The following is a 20,913-nucleotide window of genomic DNA, read 5'->3' on the forward strand; positions in this document are numbered from 1 at the left end:
GTGGCTCCGACCCTCTGGATTACTTTGAATGGGCCAAAAAATCGGGGAGATAGCTTGAGGTGGCGGCGCTGGGTTACGGAGGTCTGCTGATATGGTTGAAGATGCAGGTATACCCATTCCCCCACTGTGAACTCTTGCTCTTTTCTTTTCGAGTCAGATTATTTTTTCATTCTCTGCTGGGCTCTGTGTAAATTATGTTGAAGAAGCTTGGATATCTGGTCTCTGTTGCGTAGTGTAGAGTCCACCGTGTCCATTCTAGCTGTTCCCGGTGTGTAGTCCAGCCACCTGGGTGGGGGGAAGCCGTATAAGGCTTCAAAGGGAGTGATTTTTGTAGAGTGGTGCTGAGTGGAATTATACCACCACTCAGCCAAGGGAATCCATGTGGCCCAGTCTTTGGGCCTGTCACCAGCGAAGCAACGCAAGTAGTTTTCGACCGTTTTATTGATGGCCTCCGTTTGACCATCGGTCTGGGGGTGGTAAGCGATGCTTAGGGCCATCTGAACTCCCTGTAGGGAGAAGAGCTCCTGCCAAAACTGACTGGTGAAGGTGCTATCTCTGTCTGAGGTGATAGACAGAGGTAAGCCATGCAACCTGAGTATGTTCTTTAGAAACAGATCAGCCACCACCTTAGCTGTGTAGGGGTGCTTTAGGGGTACAAAGTGACTAGATTTCGTCAAGCGATCCACCACAACCCAGAGGCAATCAAATCCGTGGGAGTTGGGCAACCCATCAATGAAATCCATGGTTATGTGGGTCCAAGGTTGGGTGGGTATGGGAAGGGGCTGCAGTAAGCCACTAGGCAGTGTGTTATCCACCTTGACTCTTTGACACGTATCGCAAGCCCTTATGAATTTCTTGAGATCTGTTTTTAACCCGTGCCAATAAAAGTCCCTCCTCAACCGATGGATGGTTTTGTCATATCCTGAATGCCCCCTTCAGGGGCTGCTATGTGTTAGTTCCATGAGCTTGCTCTTGAACCCTTGATCATTAGGGATGTACAACCGATTTTTGTAAAGGAGTAGCCCTTCCCTCATGGTGTATTTTGACCCCAATTTACCTTCTGTGTATCGCTGTATGAGATCCTTGAGCTGTGTGTCCGAGTCATAGGCTGTCTTAAGATCCTCCATCCAATCCACCGTGGGGAAGGAAATCAGCATTAGGGTCCCCTCTTGTTCTTTCCCTTTCCTTGATAAGGCATCCGCTACCCGATTTTCTGAACCTCTCTTGTATTCTACTATAAAGTCATAACCCAGTAGCTTGGTGATCCATCTTTGTTGCATGGGTGTGCCTATTTTCTAGTCCAATAAATGTTTCAGACTTTGTTGATCAGTCCGGACCACAAAAGTTTGCCCCAAGAGGTAGGGTCTCCACTTGAGGACAGCCGAGACGAGGGCAAACAATTCTTTTTCATACATTGACATCCCAAGTGCCCGACCTTTCAAAGCTTGGCTGTAAAAGGCAATGGGTATGCCTTGTTGCATAAGGACAGCCCCTACTGCTATCCCGGATGCATCACATTCAATGGTGAAGGGGGTGCTGAAATCTGGTAGTGCCAAGACAGGTGGCTGAGTTACAGCCTCCTTCAGCTTGAGAAAGGCCACCTTAGCTTCTTCACTCCATTGAAATCCCTCCTTTTTGAGCATCCTCATCAGTGGGGAAGCAATTCCACCATAACCCTTAATGAACTTGCGATAGTATCCCGTTAACTTCAAAAATCCACACAAGGCTTTTATGGATCGAGGTAGGGGCCACTCCACCATGGCCTTAAGCTTCTTGCGGTCAGCTCTCACTCCTTGAGCGGAAATCAAGTGACCGAGATAGGCCACCTCCTTGCTCCACAGTGAGCACTTAGACTGTTTTGCATAAAGTTGGTGCTGTCTAAGGGTCTCCAATGCCACTTGGAGGTGCTCAAGATGTTCCCCTTCTATTTTGCTGTACACAAGAATATCGTCAAAGAAAACAAGAATAAATTTCCTTAAGGAGGGACGAAATACCTTGTTCATCAAACTTTGGAAGGTAGATGGGGCATTAGTAAGGCCAAATGGCATTACTAAAAACTCATAGTGTCCCTCATGAGTCCTAAAGGCTGTTTTGGGCACGTCATTGGGCTTTACCCGAATTTGATGGTATCCGGACCTTAAATCCAGTTTGGAGAAAATAACCAACCCTTGCAACTCATCCATCAGCTCCTCCACCACAGGGATGGGAAATTTATCCTTAATGGTAACGCTGTTCAACCCCCTGTAATCTACACATAATCGCCATGTGCCATCTGCCTTACGAACCAACAACACCGGTGATGAGTATGGGCTTTGGCTTGGTTGTATGACCCCAGAAACCAGTAAATCCTTCACTATTTTTTCAATCTCATCTTTTTGGTAGTAAGGGTAGCGGTAGGGTCTTATGGAAATGTGTTGGGTATTAGGCATTAACTTGATGGAGTGGTCATGGGTTCTCCGAAGGGGTAGCCCCTGTGGTTTAGAAAAAACTTCTTTATACTGGTCCATAAGGGCCAGAATTGGTGCTGGTACCACACTTTCAGCTTGCTGCACCTGGTTTTCTGGGCTCTCCATTAACTGCAAAATTACCCCTTTAGACTCTAACTTATTGGATCTGTTTAGAGCCCCTTTTTCTATCAATTGTACAGCTGCCAAGCCCTGCAACTTTACTTCACTTCCCCCATATAAAAACTACATCAACAGTTTCTCAAAGTCCCACAATATTGATCCCAACTCCCTAAGCCATTTAATTCCAAGTACCATGTCACACCCGGCTAAAACCAACACCTGTACTTCCACACTAAAGGTAGTTCCTTGAATTAAAACCTTCACATCACTGCATTTGCCCTCACTAGGAATAATCTCTCCATTTGCAACTCTAACCTTGACTGTTTCTTTTTTATCCACAGGTTATCTTGCTCGATGAACAATGGCCAGGTCCAAGAAGTTGTGTGTTGATCCCGTATCAATCAAGATCGTCACGCAGCTGTTCTGAATCTATCCTTTTACCCGCATGGTCCGTGGGTTATGGGAGCCGATTATTGCATGGAGTGAAATTTCTGGTTGCACTTGGGTTGAGCATAACTCCATGGGAGTCGTTTCTTCCTTCTGGTCAGGTTGTTTCTCCTCAACTACCTCTTCCACAATTTGTTCTAGCAAGACATCTTCCAATAGGTATAGCTTTGGATTTGTGCATTTATGCCCGGGGCTCCATTTTGCCTCACAATGATAGCATAGTCCCTTCTCCCTCCTTTCTTTCATTTGGCTTTGACTGATTTTTTGGATTTGCAAGTTGGGTTTGTGGTTGGTTTTGTGGTTATCTGTTGTGTGGTGGAAGGGATTTTTGAGGATACCGTGGTCAGGTGAGTAGGATGGGGGGTTTGAAAAGGCTCTGGGTCCTTTTTTGGTTAAGTTTAAGTTTTCTTCTTGGAGTTTAGCTAGGCTGTAAGCAGAAGATAGGTCCATTGGGTTGAACATCCTCACAGTGATTCTTATGTCATCCTTGAGGCCACTTAGGAAGCAACTCAGTTTGTAAGAGTCTGATAGGCCCCTCAGTCTATTGGCCAATGTTTCAAACCGAGCCTTGTACTCTTCAACAGAGTGAGTTTGCCTTAAGTTAGTGAGGGACTCCATGGGGTCATCATAAGCATTGGGTCCAAATCTCATTAATAAAGAGTTAATAAATGCTTCCCAACTAGAAATCTGCCTGGTCTCTTCCATCCCTTGAAACCATATTAATGCTTTTCCTTCCATGCGAAATGATGCAAGTTTTATCCTGTGTTGTGGAAGTGTATAATGAAATAAGAAAAATTGATTTACCTTGTAAATCCAGCCTGCAGGATCCTCCCCATTGAATACCGGAAAGTCTAGGCTCACTGTCCTAGTATGAACCTCCCCCGTGGGCAGTGGTTGCTGGTTGTGTTGATGATTCTCGGGATTGCTTTGCATATGAGCATCTGAAAATGATCCATGGGGACTGCCATGAGAGCTCCTTTTCTGTAACTCACCAGTTATGACAGCAAGCTGCAGCACCATTGCCTCCATTTGTGTCTTCATAGCTCCCATTTCAGTCAAATTGTAAACGCTAGGATTCAGAGGATTTTTTTAGGTCCTGATATTGAGAATCAGTAGATTTTTTCAGGGCATTGAACCCTTCTTGTAGCTGGTTTTGTCTAGTTCCTTCTGCCATTTGTTTCAATAAGATGCACAGGATAGTCTCTAGATACCACTTGTAACACACCCGAACAATAAATGATAAATGCACAGGAAAATCGCTCACTTCGAGGGGAGCTCCTCCAAAATATAGATAGGGAAAAGAGAGAAGAAAGGGTAAAGGAAAGTAGGGTTTTTGGTATTAATTTTCAGATGAAAACCTACAGTATAGACGGTGCCTGATATAAGGTCCCCATCTTTACATTCTGGAAAAGGAAATGGGCCATGGGCCGACTACTCAACTGGACTTAACCCAAAAGACTAAATAAAGGCAGTAGAAATAAAAGATGACAACATAACATACTCGAGCCCACTAATTAGCCCGTGACCACTAGACTCTAATTGACCCAACAGAGGGTCCAGCCCAGCTTTGACCCTGGAAACGTCTCCCTAAGTGTTGACCCAAGCTTCCGTTCAGACCATTTCAGATCTTCATTTCAAACCCAGCCGATATCGCCTAGGACCCCTTTTCTTCATCTCCATCGGCCACCGCTCCTACTCCTTCTTCCAAGGTCCACGCCGGCAGCTGTGTAACAATTTACAGCTCGCTACTGGTAATTTTGAGACATGCCGGCTTCTTGATCAGGTATTTTCTGCCTTGTTATTACTTTGCCACTTTTTCATTTATGGCTTTCCAACTTATACACTTTTCTTGGAATCGACCATGAGGAAATTATAGAAACACCCATTTCTCCCTTTTAAGGATGAGTTTGTTCCTAAGCCACGTAGGACTTCAAATAATATACCGAAAGACTTCACCCCCCCCCCCCCCCAAAAAAAAAAAAATCAGGGTTTCTATGAGGGAATCTCCACTTATTGCTATTGTAATATTCTCCCATTACCAAATCATGGGTTTCAAGAGACCCCAGAGGCTCACTCAAGAAGGCAAAGAGGCCCTTTAAAAGTGATCTTTCATATATTCTACATCAAGTGCCCTCTTCTCAAGATTTTCTCTCATGGGAATTACGATAGCAACAAAGTATATGGTGCTGTAGATACTTGGTTATTATAGTTAAAAGTTGGTATCCTAGTCTGCATTTACAGCTGATGCAACTTGATATTGACACCTCATTACTACTTAAATAATTAGTTAATACCTAAGTGATTTTATAACTTGAGCTTTCCTTAACCAGCTGCCTTAATTTGTTACCTAACATGCATTCTTCGCACTTAGAGGAGGCCTTTGCCATTTTAAATGGACAGTCTGCCCCTATTTTTTCTTTTAACTAGAAAGAATGAGGCCTTATTGTTTTCATGGGGGATGAAAGAAAACGAATGAGGTGAAGGGGCTTTTTGGTCAGCTTGTTGTGTCACTGCGTCAGGGTTCATACATTGAAAGAATATGCTGTGTTGTTAGTAGATAAGGAAAGGGAAAAGGGATAACTGAAAGAATTAAAATAATTTAAGAATGCATCAAAGTTTCATTTATCTAATAATCAAAATTAAATGAGGATATATAACTCAGAGACAGGAAAATTTGTTTATTTGCATATAGTTTTTGAAGGGAATTCTAGACACACATGTTTATATCATCTTCTATGATGGAGACAAATGGTTATGGTGGTTCTGACTGTTCAGATTAGTTTAACCATGGGAGACCTCACTCGTGGGATTCCAATGGTGTGCTCTTTTACCCTGTATATATATTGATGAAAGAGTCAATACTTTTAGACTCCAATATTAACACATTTGAGACCACGAAATCTTGCATGTCCAGAATAGCAGTGACCTTATAAAATACTTATAGGAAACTTACCCCATGGTAGACTAAGTCTTTGGGACTTTTAATTGACTCATTTAGCATCTTAATGATAATATGCTTGTCTAATATTTTTTAGTGTCAAATTTCTTTGATTGACTCAAACAAGGAAAAGAAGAAAGCACCAAAGAAAGTGGGATGCTGCTAACTGGCTTTTTTTTTTTCGATGGATGCTAACTGGCTTTTGAGTGAGTTAACAAATACATTACCTTTTGGATGCCTTTTTTTTTTTTTTTTTTAAGGTCAAAAAGAGCAGATATAACAATTAGTACCTGCCTATAAAAAAAAAAAAAGATATAACAATTAGTACCTGTAAAATCGCTGTATCTATTGTGTATATTTCATGTAATCACAACTGCACGGATGGTTACTTTAGATAAATTTTCTGTTTCTTGGATGATTCATACCAATCGCCATGTCGTTCTTTTTCCTTTTTCAGTCACCAACAATACATTACAGTATGACTAGTTGGTAGCCTCATTCCATTTAGCCTTCTGATTAGAATTTAGATTCATCCCAGTATGTAATTGTTGTTTCTTCAGGTTTGCTTCATTTTGCATAGTGCTGAATCTACACTAGCTGGTCTAGGTTTATAAGGGCACCAAACTCTATGTAATGACCCAACTCAAACTTCAAACCCCAAAATGAAGCCAATGTGATAAGTTTAAAAAGAAACCTCAGTTGACCTGAGTGAACACGGGAACTTCTGAGGGTACATTGGATTATACCTGGTTAATTGGCTTAAAAAAACATATCTACCTAAGTTTAACTACTTACATACGTTAACAGCATGATATGCTTTAGCTTCAATTCCTTGATATTTTACCAACACGGTATTATATGCTTGCCAAACTGATCTAAACATGGGTTTAGTTAATTGTGTCATAATATGGATTCATCCAACTTGCTTTATAATTATCATGTATATAGTTTATTTTATTTTCTTTTAATATGAGCCTTTTTGTCAGTATAATATGTCCAAATGGCTTGCATCGCGCGCGCGCACACACATATCATGAAGTGAATATGATGATTGATCACAGCAATTTCCTGTTGGTTATGCAGTTGTTAAGTTACGTTCTTGATTCCAACTTGCTTTATAATTATCATGTATATAGTTTATTTTATTTTCTTTTAATATGAGCCTTTTTGTCAGTATAATAAGTCCAAATGGCTTGCATCGCGCGCGCGCGCGCACACATATCATGAAGTGAATATGATGATTGATCACAGCAATTTCCTGTTGGTTATGCAGTTGTTAAGTTACGTTCTTGATTTCAAAGTCAAAAATAGTTTTTCATTTTAACATATCTATGTCTAATTATTTCAATTAATGCTTCAAACATCATTCCTGTGTTCAGGTACCTCCATGAGGTCTGTTCTCCATCATCTGTTCATAAGAACATTAAGTCATCTGTGGTTTGGCAACCTTTCATCAGGTCAGTGTTTTTTGAAATATTTTAGGTTTTCTTACCATAACAATGGCTTGGATATTTGGTTTAAATTCTAAGTAGCAAAATCTAATGATTATCCCTAAAGTTGGTTTGTATTGTGGGATAAAAAGCTAAGCAAACAAAAAAATTGGCTCAGGATTCGAATCTGATCTGTTTAGCCAGATCTAGTACACTATTATGATGCAGTGCATGTTGATGACACAAAGTCTCATACCTGTTGAGGTATGAAGATAGTTTACAAGCATGACAGGTGTCTCCACTTAGATTGGTCGACGTTTCTTGAATATGAGTTCTCAAGTGATCATAGACTGGAAACAGCAGCTCCTCTCTCATATTCATACTTCTACAAATCTAATATCATGCGCTCATTCAGTATCAATGAGGAATACGCACTGTACCTGGTAGTTATGCTTGCAGAATGTTTGCACTTTGCAGGGTGATCAGGGCTTCATAGAAGACTTAAGAGCAAAGGAATACATACTTATTTAATTCACCAAGCAGTTAACTTTTCTTTTTAGCGTACTAGCCAAAACCTTGGGGTAGGATATAATGCTCCAGAGTGCACAAAACCTTCGGCCTACACGGTGAAAAGTGATGTTTACAGTTTTGGGGTGGTCATGTTGGAATTATTGACAGGGCGGATGCCTTTGGACAGGTGTGTGACATTGTTGACTCAAATACTTCATTCACTAAGCTCATGTATCCAGTCCTCATATCTGAATTAGAGTGATTCCTTTCATGTTTCGAGTTCAAAACCAAAACCCGAGCAATGCCTTGTACGATGGGCCACCCCACAGCTTCACGACACTGATGCATTGGGAAAAATGGTTGACCCAGCCCTGCGTGGACTGTACCCTCCCAAGTCACTCCCCAGATTTGCTGATATTATTGACCTCTGTGTTCAGGTGAGAACCGTGCTCTTCTCATTGTCTCTAAAAACAAGTTCATCAGGAAAATATAGTAGGCATATAAAAAAACTATTTTCACATCTCAACGAAGTAGAATTTGCACACAAAGATAGAAAGGAAAGCCCACATTGAGCACGCAAAAAGATGGCAAACGTCTCTACCAGGGTGTTTGTACACATCCTGCAGGGCCTAGTCTGGCTGGGCTTTGGGCTAATTTTGACTTTGCATCGTACGTAGTCTAGCAATCTTATTTATTAGGAAACCTGCACGACAGCACGAGGGTTAGATATCTAAGTGTCATTTCAACTTTCTTTAAACTTTTCTTTGTATTGAGAACATTAGAAATGATTAAGAGTAATGCTTGATGGGCATTTAACAACCTATGTTGAGGTGTTACCTCTTGTTTCACGACTGTTTTTTTTATCTTGCAAGTGTTTTAACGTTTTCTACTTCACATTTCTGTTAGTTGGAGCCCGAATTTCGGCCACCCATGTAGGAGGTGGTGCAGTCATTGATGCAGTTAGTCCAGCGGTCAAGTTTTAACTATAGAGATGACTTTGGGGGTTGTCGTCGGACGGATGACCATGACTATTAGTGATTTATGCTCCGAGATTGTATATACATTCCATGTGAGATTGTTCCGAATTGAGGAGAGTTATTTCCATTTTCCTTTGTTTTTTCCAAATCTTGGAATTCTTGGAGTAAATTTGTTTTATTTAAGAAAGCAGAAAGAGCTGTCTATGAAGTGAATCTATAGAAGAGTAAGTACGAGCTACTTCTGATATGAAGTTAAATGAGGGACAAACATGGTGGAAATTGAATGAGAGTTACCCTTAAGCCATGTCACATGGGATTCTTTTCATATCTAGTTTTCTCATTTCTGAATATCAGAAAATTCAAGCAAAGCATTAATGATTTTTTTCCCTGTCCTTTGAAGACATCACATAGTGGGACTAATAAATGTTATCTTAAATGGCAGTTACATGTCAATTTTCAAACCTAGTATAGATTGCCGTTCTTTTGGCAGCAAAGAAATTGCTACCAAGGTGGCACGTTTTCTGTATGACTTGTCAAACCTTTATCATAAAAATCAAAACAAAAATCATGTGGACAGTTTACGAAGGCATTTGCTTCTATATATAAGTCTTTATATGAATGATTACATGTTAAAATTTGAAGGTGCGGCGGTTCAAGAGAATTCAACCAATTGATTTTGTTACCAATAATTTTCTAAAATGCAATTGATCAATTTTATTGCATATTTTACGATAAGTGATGAAGTCATTAAACCAACCGATTCATGTATTTTCATGGTAATCTCCAGCCAGTAGCTTCTTATATATAACTCTTCTCATTAGTTGAAGTTTAAGGCACTGAATCAACTAGATAACAAAATGAAAAGTTATAAGCCAATGTGGAAGATACTCTAGATATGTCGAATAAAAAAAATTCAAAGTCAGAATTTTAAATTTAGTTTGAAAATCAATTCCTACAATGTCAAAAACCCTGGCTCCAGAAGCCCTAGTGTCGACACTCTCCCTCTTAAACTCTCTCAAAAATCCTCCAAATCACCGAGGGAAGAGGAGGAGGCCTCGGCTTTCTCCACATTCTCCTTTCTCCTTCCTCCTCTCCATCCCTTCTTTGTTTTCATTTCCCCCTCTCCTTCCCTCCTTCCCTCCTCTTCTCCTTCTCATACTCCCTCTCCTTCCCACATTTATCTTCTTTTCCTAATTCATTTTATTTCCTTAAAGGCTGAAAAGACGGATCTACAATTCTCCAGCACTTCTTAAGATGTACGAGTAGTACAAGATGCTTCCTAAGTCGATCATTGGGAAGATAGTGGCGGATCACAAAATCAAATCATTCAGATCTGACTTTTATGTTTAATTTCGAAATTTATCGGAGTAGATATAAATTGTAATTCATCATTTTGACATCTATTTTTCAACTTCATTGTTGTTTCCTTTTGTTTAGTTAAAAAAAGAAAAGAAAAGATGGTTGGATGTTTTGGCCATAGAGGCTAGTAGAGGTTAAGTCCTCTCCTCTTATAGAAGGTGGGGAATGAGTCTCTATTTTAGGTAGAGTACTATCTCTTAGACGGTTTGTCTGTAGAGAGCTACATCAATAGTTAAAACTATATCAGTTACAAAATAATTTATGTACTGATGGAGCTCCAAATGCAATAGTTAACTTTTGATTTGAAAATTTTCCTAGATATATTCGATCATGGATATAAATTTTGTTTGATGAATAGAATTTCTCATTAAAAAAAAAAAAAAAAAAATCCTACCATGTTAGTGGTGTTTAGTCATACTGGTTTGTAAATTTTAAATTTCTCTTGCAAATAATGTAAAGACATGCCTCCGACATACAAATAAATAAGATTTAAATTCATTTATTTTTCTTTCAAATAAGACGATCCCATACCTACTAAATCAATACAAGGAAAGACTTTTCTGTGCATCTGTATATGTTGGCTAGCTACCACTAATTTCAATACACCAATATATAATCACATAGTGGGACTAATAAAGGTTATCTTAAATGGCAGTTACATGTCAATTATCAAACTCAGTACAGATTTCATCTCTTTTGGCAACAAAGAAATTGCTAGCATGGCGACACGTTTTCTGTATGACTTGTCAAACCTTTATTCACAAAATTCAAAACAGAAATCTTGTGGACAATTTACAAAGGCATTTGCTTCTATATACAAGTCTTTATATGAATGATTACAGGTTAGAATTTGAAGGTGGGGCGGTTCATGGGAATTCAACCAATTGATTTTGTTGCTAATAGTTTTCTAAAATGCAATTGATCAATTTTATTGCATATTTTGAAGTAAATGATGAAGTCATTAAACCAACCGATTCATGTTTTTTCATAGTAATCTTCGGCCAGTAGCTTCTTATATATAACTCTTCTCATTGGTTGAAATTTAAGGCACTAAGTCAACTAGATAACAAAATGAAAAGTTATATTTGCAAGCCGATGTGAAAGACACACTCTAGATATGCCAAATGAAATAAATCCAAATTCAAAATTTTAAATTTAGCTTGAAAGTTCATTTCTACCATGTCAAAAACCCGGGCTCTAGAAGCTCTAGTGCTGAAACTATTTCTCTCAAACTCTATCTCAGAAATCCTCCAAATCGCTGGAGGAGAAGGAGGTCTCTAGCTTCCTCTACCTTCTCTCTTCTTCTCTCCTCTTCTCATTTTTCTCCCTTCCTTTCTCCTTTTTTTTAATTTATTTTATTTTCTTCAAGGTTAAAAAAGATAGATCTACAGTTCTCCGGCACCTCTTTTGAGACACAAGTAGTACAAAATGATTTATAGGCCGATCATTAGGAAGATAGTGATAGATCACCAGATCAGATTGTTCAAATCTGACTTTTATGGTTGATTTTGAAGTCTATCAAATTAGATCTAAACTGTGATTCATCATTTTCACATATATATTTTTTTGCTTTCCTTGTTGCATCTTTTTGTTTAGTTTAAAAAAAAAAAAAATCGTCTCTTGAATGTTTTGTCCATAGATTAACATCTCCTCCTATGAAGGATGAGATATGAGTTTTTGTTTAAAATAAAATGTTGTCTTTCAGATGGTTTATTTGTAGAGAGTTATTATTATTTTTTTAAATCAGATATTGTCATACCAACAAAATCATGGACCACTAACTAAATCGATACAAGGAAAGACTTTTCTATGATGTACACGTTAGCCAGCTACCACTAATTTCAATATACCATTAATTGATCTGAAAATGAAACCGAGATGCAGACTCTTGGTAGTTGGGAGAAACTCAGATGCAGGACAAAAAACATTTCCCATAAAACTTGGAAATCCAAATGTTCTTAATATGCTCTTAATTCCCTTCTTTTAGGAAATAAATGTAGATTAAATAGTTTTCTTAATTATCTAGCCTTACAATTTTTTACAGGCCACACTTGCAAACTCAACGCGACTATATATAATATTAATTATTAATATAATTATTATTAATATATTTTTTTATCTTGATTTTTTACCTTTTTTTAATTTTAGATTTTCTTTTTTCAAATAAATAAACTACTAACTCTTTTTACTTTTTTTATTTAAATCATTATATTAAGTGCACTCCAAAACTAATACACCCAAGACCGTTTCTTGTGTGTGTGTATATATATATATAGAAGAAACTTTAGCTTAATTACAAGAAGTATAAACAAGTAGGCCTTAATAAAATTATAAGCAAAGACAAAGCCATAAAACAAACAAACAAATCGATCTATTCTCTCGATCCCAATGTTAATGATTGCAAAGTATTCCAAATTCTATATCTTGACAGGTGAAACACAAGAAAATAGAAACGTAAAATACTCTCTACGTACTATATTCTCATGATTCCGCTTTATAAATTATATTGTACAAAACGCCCACGTCGACATAAGAAAAAACGCGTTGGGTGAATGCACAAAGAATATTAGCAAGTCTCAGACCTCCGATTGATCTTTTTTGAGAAACTCTTACTTCATTTCATTGAACTAAAGGAGAAATACACTGAGGAATGTCCTCCATTGTTACATTAAAGTCATCAGAAATGCTAAGAGAACCTTTTGCTAACAAATGGGCTATGTTGTTACCGTTTCTCCTAACATGAGAAACACGCCACATTGCAAAAGTTTTAAGCCATGTTCTAGTCTCACAGATAAACATGCTAGTACTGCTCCATGCTTCATTTTCTTCCTGTAGTGCCTTTGTTACCAGGAGTGAGTCACCCTCCAATTCGATCTGTGTCAGTCCCAGATCCTTGGCAAAACGAACAGCTATTAAAGCCCCATAGGATTCTGTTAGTAGAGGGTCGGGGAGCTGCATCTTCTTGTGCCTCATTGTAGCTATGATCTGACCTTTCTCATCCCTTACAACTACACCTATGCCAATCAAGCATTTTGCTTTGTCTACCGCCCCATCCCAATTGACTTTAAACCAGTTTGCAGGTGGACTCTGCCACGCCTCAGCTGAATTCTGTGTCTGTTGGCCCTTCTTTTGTATCTGATTCTTGTCCTTCTCTTCTTTTAGCAGCTGTAGTTTCAAACTGGTTTCTCTGAGTAGACAGTTTGGAGGTAGGAATATGTTTTTGTAGATAAAGGAATTTCTTCTCAGCCATAACTGTCTAGCTACCATCACAAACTCCTGCATCTCTGAATCATTGAGAACTTTGATCATGTTTCAAAGAATAACACCATTGGCAGTTGGGAGCTTGAGCTTTTTTGCAGCCTCATCGAGCATTGGCCCCAGACATCTTTGGCTGCCTCGCAATTCCACAAGGTATGTAGAGTACTTTCTTCCTCTCTTGAGCAAATTGGACATAGGGGTACCTTCACTATCTTTTTCTTGAATAAGTTGAGTTGGGTAGGGAGGGATTCTTGGCATGCTCTCCACATAAACATCTTGTCAATGGGAGGGACATGGAGCTGCCATATCTTTTTCCATACTTCTTTAAGTGATTTACTGGTTGAGGCTTGGCCTCTTCCTTCCATTTCCTTTGCTTTCTCCATGTGATATGCACTCTTCACTGAGAAAGAGCCATTTTTTGTGCCATGCCATATGAGCTTGTCCTTTGAATTCAGGGAGCTGATGGGAGTTTGGAGTATCACTGAAGCTTCCTCTTCTTCGAAAATTTCTTGCACCAGGTCCCTTTTCCAGCTCTTGGTTGAATGGTCGATAAGTTCAGCTACTAAGGCTTCAGAATTAAAGACCTTTACAGGGCTTCTTACCATAGTTGGTTTAGACTTGACTAGCCATTTATCTGACCATATTTTAACTTTGTCTCCTGTGCCAACCCTCCACAAAGACCCTGCCTCAATAGTCTGTCTAGCTGATAGAAGACTTCTCCATACAAAGGATGGCTTTGCTCCCACCTTAGCCACTTGAAAGCTCGAGTTTGGGAAATATTTAGCTTGAAGGACCCTGGCAGCAAGTGATGTTGGGTCTTGGAGTATCCTCCAGCAATTCTTGGACAGCATGGCTTTGTTGAATACTTCAAGATCCCTGAAACCCAAACCACCTTCAGATTTGGCTTGCCCCATTCTCTTCCATGAGATCCAATGTATTCTTTGCTCCTTCTCTTGCTGACCCCACCAGTAGTTGTGGATTACACTGTTTATAGACTGAAGTAGATTAAGTGGTAGCTTAAAGACACTCATTGTGTAGGTTGGGAGGGCTTGAATCACTGCCTTCAAAAAAATTTCCTTTCCTGCCTGAGAGAGTGATTTGACTCTATGGTTGTTCAGTCTCATCCTGACATTGTCCAAGATATTCTTGAAGGTTTTAAATCTGTCCCTACCTACCACAGGAGGTAATCCCAAGTACCTTTCATAAGGCATAGATGTTCTTATTCCTGCTATAGACAAGATGAATTGCTGGGTTGAAAGGCTTGTATTTCTACTAAAAATAATTGAAGTTTTCTCCACATTCAATCGCTGACCCGAGGCTCTTTCATAGAGTCTTAAGAGGCTGATCATTCTTCCCCACTCCAAGGCATTAGCTTTGCAAAAGATGAGACTGTCATCTGCAAAAAAGAGATGGGATACCCTCATTTTTCCTCTTGCAACAGGAACGCCATGAATGATCTCATTCTCCTCAGCTTTCTTTATCAAATTGCTCAAGACTTCTGCACACAAGATAAAGAGGTAAGGGGATAGAGGGTCCCCTTGCCTTATTCCTCGAGTGGGGGAGAAAGCTTTTTGAGGTTCCCCATTGACAAGCAGGGAGTATGTGACTGTTTCTATGCAATTCATCACCAAATCCACCCAAGTGTTACAGAAACCCAGCTTGAGTAAGGCTGCTCTCAGGAATCCCCACTCCACTCTATCATATGCTTTGCTCATGTCTAACTTTAAGGCCATATAGCCCTCTTTCCCTGTCATTTTACATTTCATGGTATGCAAAGACTCAAAAGCTACAATAATGTTATCTGATATAAGCCTATTTGGGACAAAAGCTGATTGAGATTCAGATATGAGGTTAGGGAGAATTCTTTTAAGCCTATTTGCAATAATTTTTGAGATGAGTTTGTAGAGCACATTACAGAGGGAAATAGGCCTGAATTCTGTCACTCTAGTAGGCTTTTTCTTCTTGGGAATGAGTGCAATGAAAGTGCTGTTGATGCTTTCCATTTTGCCCCTCGAGTTGAGCACTTTCAGAACTGTATCACAGACTTGAGGACCCACTATTGACCAGTGTTTTTGATAGAAAATGGCTGGGAATCCATCTGGTCCTGGGGAGCTTAGACCATTCATTTGGAACATTGCTTCTTCCACTTCTTGAATGCAATAAGGTCTAGTAAGGAACTCATTTTGGGAGGTAGTCACTCGGGCTTCTAAAGAGGCCAGGCATTCTGTTTGGTGACTAGGACTAGAGGTGGTGAAAAGATTAGTGAAATAGCCTTGGAAAAGGTCCCTAATACCTTCTCTCGAGTGCACCACATTGTCATTGTTGTCTAACAAAATCTTTATCCTATTTGTTGACCTTCTTTGGGAAGCTGCCTTGTGGAAGAACTTAGTGTTTCTGTCCCCCTCTTTCAGCCACCTTATCTTTGCCCTTTGTTTCCACTTGATGTTTGCAGCCTCTAGCTTGTTATCAACTGCCCTCTGGACTTGCTTGATTTCCTCAATTAAGTTTCCTGTATTATCCTCCTGTAGTTTAGAGAGTAGTTCTAGTTGAGCCTGAGTCTCTTTCTTGGATGTGCCAAAGGTCTTCTTGCTCCATTGTGTAAGCCTCTGCTGACAGTTTTTCAGACCTTCTGTGATACTTTTCATACTGTTGTTGGTCAGTCTGGGTGACTTCCATGCTTCTTCCACCTTTGTAAAACAGTCTTGATTCAATGTCCAGGAGGCTTCAAACCTGAAAGGCTTTGTGTGTCTATTTCCAAAGTGTTGGTGCTGTTCCATGGTGATCAAGATGGGGCTATGATCTGAAGTAAGAAAGGGGAGGGTGTGAACACTTGGGTCTGTGTACAGGTCTAACCAGACTCCATTTCCAAGAGCCCTATCCAACCTCTCTTTTGTAAAGGCTGCCCCTTGCCTGCCATTGGTCCAGGTATATTTGTTCCCTATAAAACCCATATCTATAAGGCCACATTTGGTGATTGTGTCCCTAAACATCTCCATTTGTTTGAGAGGTCTCAAAGGGCCTCCCCTCTTCTCCTTATTGCTCAAAATTTCGTTGAAGTCACCTACACACAGCCATCCCTCTCCTGCTACTGGTTGCAGTGCTTGCAGTAATTGCCAACTCTCATGTCTTTTTTCTGTAATTGGGTTGCCATAGAAACCCGTTAGGAACCATGTGACTCCTGCTTCCCTATCTTTTATTGCCAGAGAGATGTGTGAGATTGTTGAGGAGATTACTTCTGCTTCCACTTCTTCTTTCCAAAAGAAAGCTAGACCTCCCTTGGTCCCTATGGGATTGACCACAAAACTATGCTCATACTTTATCAAGCGCCTAATTGATTCCATTTTTTCTTTTTTACTCTTTGTTTTCATTAAGAAAACAAAGGATGGGAACTTTGTTTGCACCAAGTGGCACAAGTTATTAACTGACCGAGGGTTCCCAAGCCCTCGGCAGTTCCAGCTCAAGCAACTCATCTTAAATGGTGGGGCTGGATCCCAGCCACCACCATATCATTCTTGCTAGCTTCCATAGCATGTTCCTTCTCCATCTTTGGTTTCTTGAGGGCCTTAACAGATGCTGATCTAGTTATAAGGCCTGCCTCTCTCTTTGATCCAGTTGGTATGTTTTCCTTGTTCACTTCTGTTAAGGGGCCTGCACTGCCTTTGTTCCTTGCTTTCCTTTTCCATGTGGCTTGACTCTTGAATTTCTGCAGGGCTAGGACTTGGTCCGAGACAAAGGTGGCCATAGAGGATACTTGGGCCACCAGATCATTGCTACTGAGGTTCAAGACAGGTTGTTGGGCCTTGTCCTTGCTGGAGGTTTCTGCCTTGTTGATTGGCAAAGCAGCATCTTCAAGGCCTTGCATCAGACAAGGTCCTGCATCCTTTGAAAACTGTTCTGACTTGCCCACAACTAGCTCCACGTTTGTTTCCTTAAAAAGGACCTGACTGCTTCCTGTCTTCTGATAAACAAAAAGGTGGTCTTTCACAGTTGCCCCTTTTGTTTCTGTGCTGTCCCCATCCTGCAGGTTAGCATTCTGACCCCCTGGAGTATTGTCATGCTTTTTGGTTGGACTGTCTTCCCTGACCTCTCTCTCCCTCCCCCATGGTTGCTCCTCTGTTTCTCTAGGTGGACTTGAGTTGCCATACCTTTTCCTTGAGAGGTCTCCTTCTCTGGTTGCTGGTGCTCGAAGCCAAGGCCCATACTGGAGCTTACTGCTGTCTGTTTTCATTACTTGGCAGCCTCTTTGTGCATGCTTTAAGACCCCACATTTGAAACAAAAAGATGGCAAACGTTCATATTTAAAAGGGATCCAGGTTCTCTTACCTTCAAAAGACAAGAAAAGACCTCTTTGAAGAGCCTTTGAGATGTCGACCTCCACCTTGAGTCTCAGGAACTTACCCCATCCTATGCCCCTATCATCAACTTGTACTGAGAGAGTCTTCCCTATCGTATCACCAATCTTTTTGCCTACCTCTTCAGTCATACTTGCCAAAGGCATGTTATATGCTTGAACCCAAAATTCTTCCAAGATGAAAGGAACTTCATTGATTGATCTATCCCCTTCATACAAGTGAATGCAGACCAGCCACCTATCAAAGGACCAAGGCCTACCATGTATAACCTGTTGTAGATCCTGCTCTAAGTGGAACTCAACTAAGTATTTATTGCTTCCAACTTCAGTGAATTGTATCCAGCTTTTGCATCTCCATACTCTTGCCATAGTTGTCTTAAAGGCTTCTCTATTTACCGGCCTTTCAGCTATGATCATAGCCAGCAGACAGTAGTTACTATGTAGCTGTTTTGTTGCTGTTGAATCAGGGACCAGTACTACCTCCCCCTTCTCCTTCTCCGTGAGACTCAGTTCTTCCCACTGTTTTGTTATTTCCTCTGCCATCTCTCCTCTTCAAACCAGCCAAAAACTAGCTTAAGAGACAAAACTCTGCTAGAGAGAAAAACCTCAACCTTGAGAGGAGAGGACGAAGGAGGGACCTCCGATTGATCTGGATACTCTAAGTAGGACACGTGTTGCGTATATAAATCAGAAAAGGACACTACACATGATGGAGTCGTCTGTCAAAGATATGAATGCATTTAGTGAATTAAATTGACCGTCAAAGTAAGAGCACAGACAATTTCCTGGACATTTTTTCAGCATAACACCTTCCTGCGTGCGGCATTGCCTGCAGCTACCGTCTTCTTATTTTTCGATTCATTTTTCCACGTAGAGACTAATTAAATAATATTCGTTGAAAGTTGTTCTTGGGGTTAGAAAAATATCTCTTATTATTCAAATAAATTAGCCGTACACTCGCACGTACAATATGTAGTTGATCGTTAGATGTGACATCTAAGATTACGTCTAAATATTGTTAAAATGAATTCAGATGATTCATAAATAATAATAATAAATAATAAATAATTTATGATGAATAGTAATGAATTGGCCAAATACAGCCTTAACTATTACTGATTGTATATATTGAATAAGGAAAAAGGAGATAAATATCAGTTGTTTTAGAAATAATTAGTAACAGATTACGTAAAACCACGTTTGTATGTAAATTTAATTTTAAAAAATATTTTTATAATTAAAATATTTTTCAATAAATATTAAAAGTATCTCAAAATTAGTGCAATAAGAGCTAGTAATGACACTGTCAAAAAACATTATGGGATTTATTAGAGATCTAGAGAGAGTGTGTTTGTGTGTGATATTGATGACGGGGAGGTGACACTCTCAGTGTTAGGTGTTCTCGATAATATAATTTTAACTTTTTTTATATATATTTTTTAATTTTTTTAAATATTTTTTTAAAATAAAATTTACAGTACCTTTAAAAAATATTTCTATATTTACAAAATAAAAATTAAAAAGAAAATTCCAGCAAAATCCCTGAGGATAAAGATACATTATTCAATGTTGATGATGAAGAAGGTAGGCGTGTTTCCTAGACTTGGAAAGACATGCAATTAATTATACAGTGATGGTGTGAAATCACCAAACAAAGAAGAATTTAGAGGTAACGATACAAATGGAATCGCGAAAATATTAAGAAAACACAAATGGGTCTCCACTTCACATCACCCTACTTTCCTTGTCGTCGTACCCGTCATTTCAGCCAAACTACTTTGGCGTAATGGAAGACTGTGATCTTACGTTATTATCATTTTCTGTACAGGGTGATGGTAGCCTTATAATTTATTTATAAAATAATATTTATTTAAATTTTAAACACATCAAATCAAAATTAAAATCAAAATAAATATATAAAATAATATTATTTTTTTAGAAGGTTATAGATGAATTGTAAATAAATAGTTATTTTATCACTTTCATATATTAAAAAACTAGATAGGGTTACAATTGGCAGCATCAAAGTTAGGTACCAACCACGTCAATTTTTTATATTCAATTGACTAAGAACATCATCAATCCTAAGAATTTGTCAATACTAATTAAGACAACAGAGAAAATAATCAAAAACTTGACTACAGCACACTTTAAAATTAAAATATGGATGATATTTATTTATTTATTTATTATTACATGTAATTTTAGAATTCTTTTAGATTTAAAAATGAGATAAAATGGTTTTATATAAAAATTAAAAATTAAATAAAATAATATTTTTTTAATATTATTATTATTATTTTAAGATTTGAAAAAGTTGAATTATTTATTATATTTTATCTAAAAATTTAAAAAAATTATTATAATAAAAAGAGATAAAATACTCTCTACGAAGTTAGGTTATTCAATAAGACAGTACTCAGAAAATTTAAAAAAACTATAATTCTCGCATGGGAAGTCAAAATCAAAGTGCTTCTTTAAACTTGCAGTCTTCATTCTTTTTCATAGAGTTAGTGCAATCAAGAATTTCTTTACACTTTCCATCGTGAAGTACTAAAATAATTAGGAAATTCATTCCCCACTCACCAACTCATTTCCCACAATTTCCATTCATCTTGACTTCCACACAGCATCTTCATGGAGCTTCTCCGACCTTATTTTCCACCTCTTATAGAACCTCAAATGAGAGTAAAGTGAAGTGATGAGAAGTTGTAAAAGCACTAAATAGAAATAAATTTGCTCCCCTAAACATTGTAAACATAGACATAAATGTCAATCACGTAATTCTCAGAGTTGCTTCTATTTTCTATTTCCTTCACTATATTTTCATGTAAGGAAAACTGATCTGCTCCCATCAACAATGTTTATAGACTTTTTTAAAGAATTACTCTTTTTTTATTATTTATTGGTTAATAAAATATTTTTTAATAAATTTTTGTAAATTTTTTAAATGTTGAAAGGGTTTAAAAGAATTTTAAAAAATTTTACGTATTCGACAACAACTTTCGATGACGTGTAGGATCACTCAAAATGTAAACGTGAAGAAAAAATCAACCAACTTTAAAAATGAAGAAAG

At 38.5% G+C, this 20,913-nt stretch overlaps 1 protein-coding gene and 1 pseudogene across 1 annotated transcript; one reads left to right on the forward strand and one right to left on the reverse strand.

The window, feature by feature from the left end:
* The window catches only part of LOC122275216, a 35,082-nt pseudogene extending 26,071 nt beyond the window's left edge, over window positions 1-9,011 (forward strand).
* Window positions 9,012-12,847: 3,836 nt separating this feature from the next.
* Window positions 12,848-13,510, reverse strand: LOC122275296. The gene has a single exon (XM_043084337.1). It carries the CDS (start codon window positions 13,508-13,510, stop codon window positions 12,848-12,850), a length of 663 nt encoding a protein of 220 aa, XP_042940271.1.
* Between the last annotated feature and the right edge of the window lie 7,403 nt (window positions 13,511-20,913).

This window comes from Carya illinoinensis, chromosome 1 (genome assembly GCF_018687715.1).
Source record: "Carya illinoinensis cultivar Pawnee chromosome 1, C.illinoinensisPawnee_v1, whole genome shotgun sequence".
Classification (NCBI taxonomy): domain Eukaryota; kingdom Viridiplantae; phylum Streptophyta; class Magnoliopsida; order Fagales; family Juglandaceae; genus Carya; species Carya illinoinensis.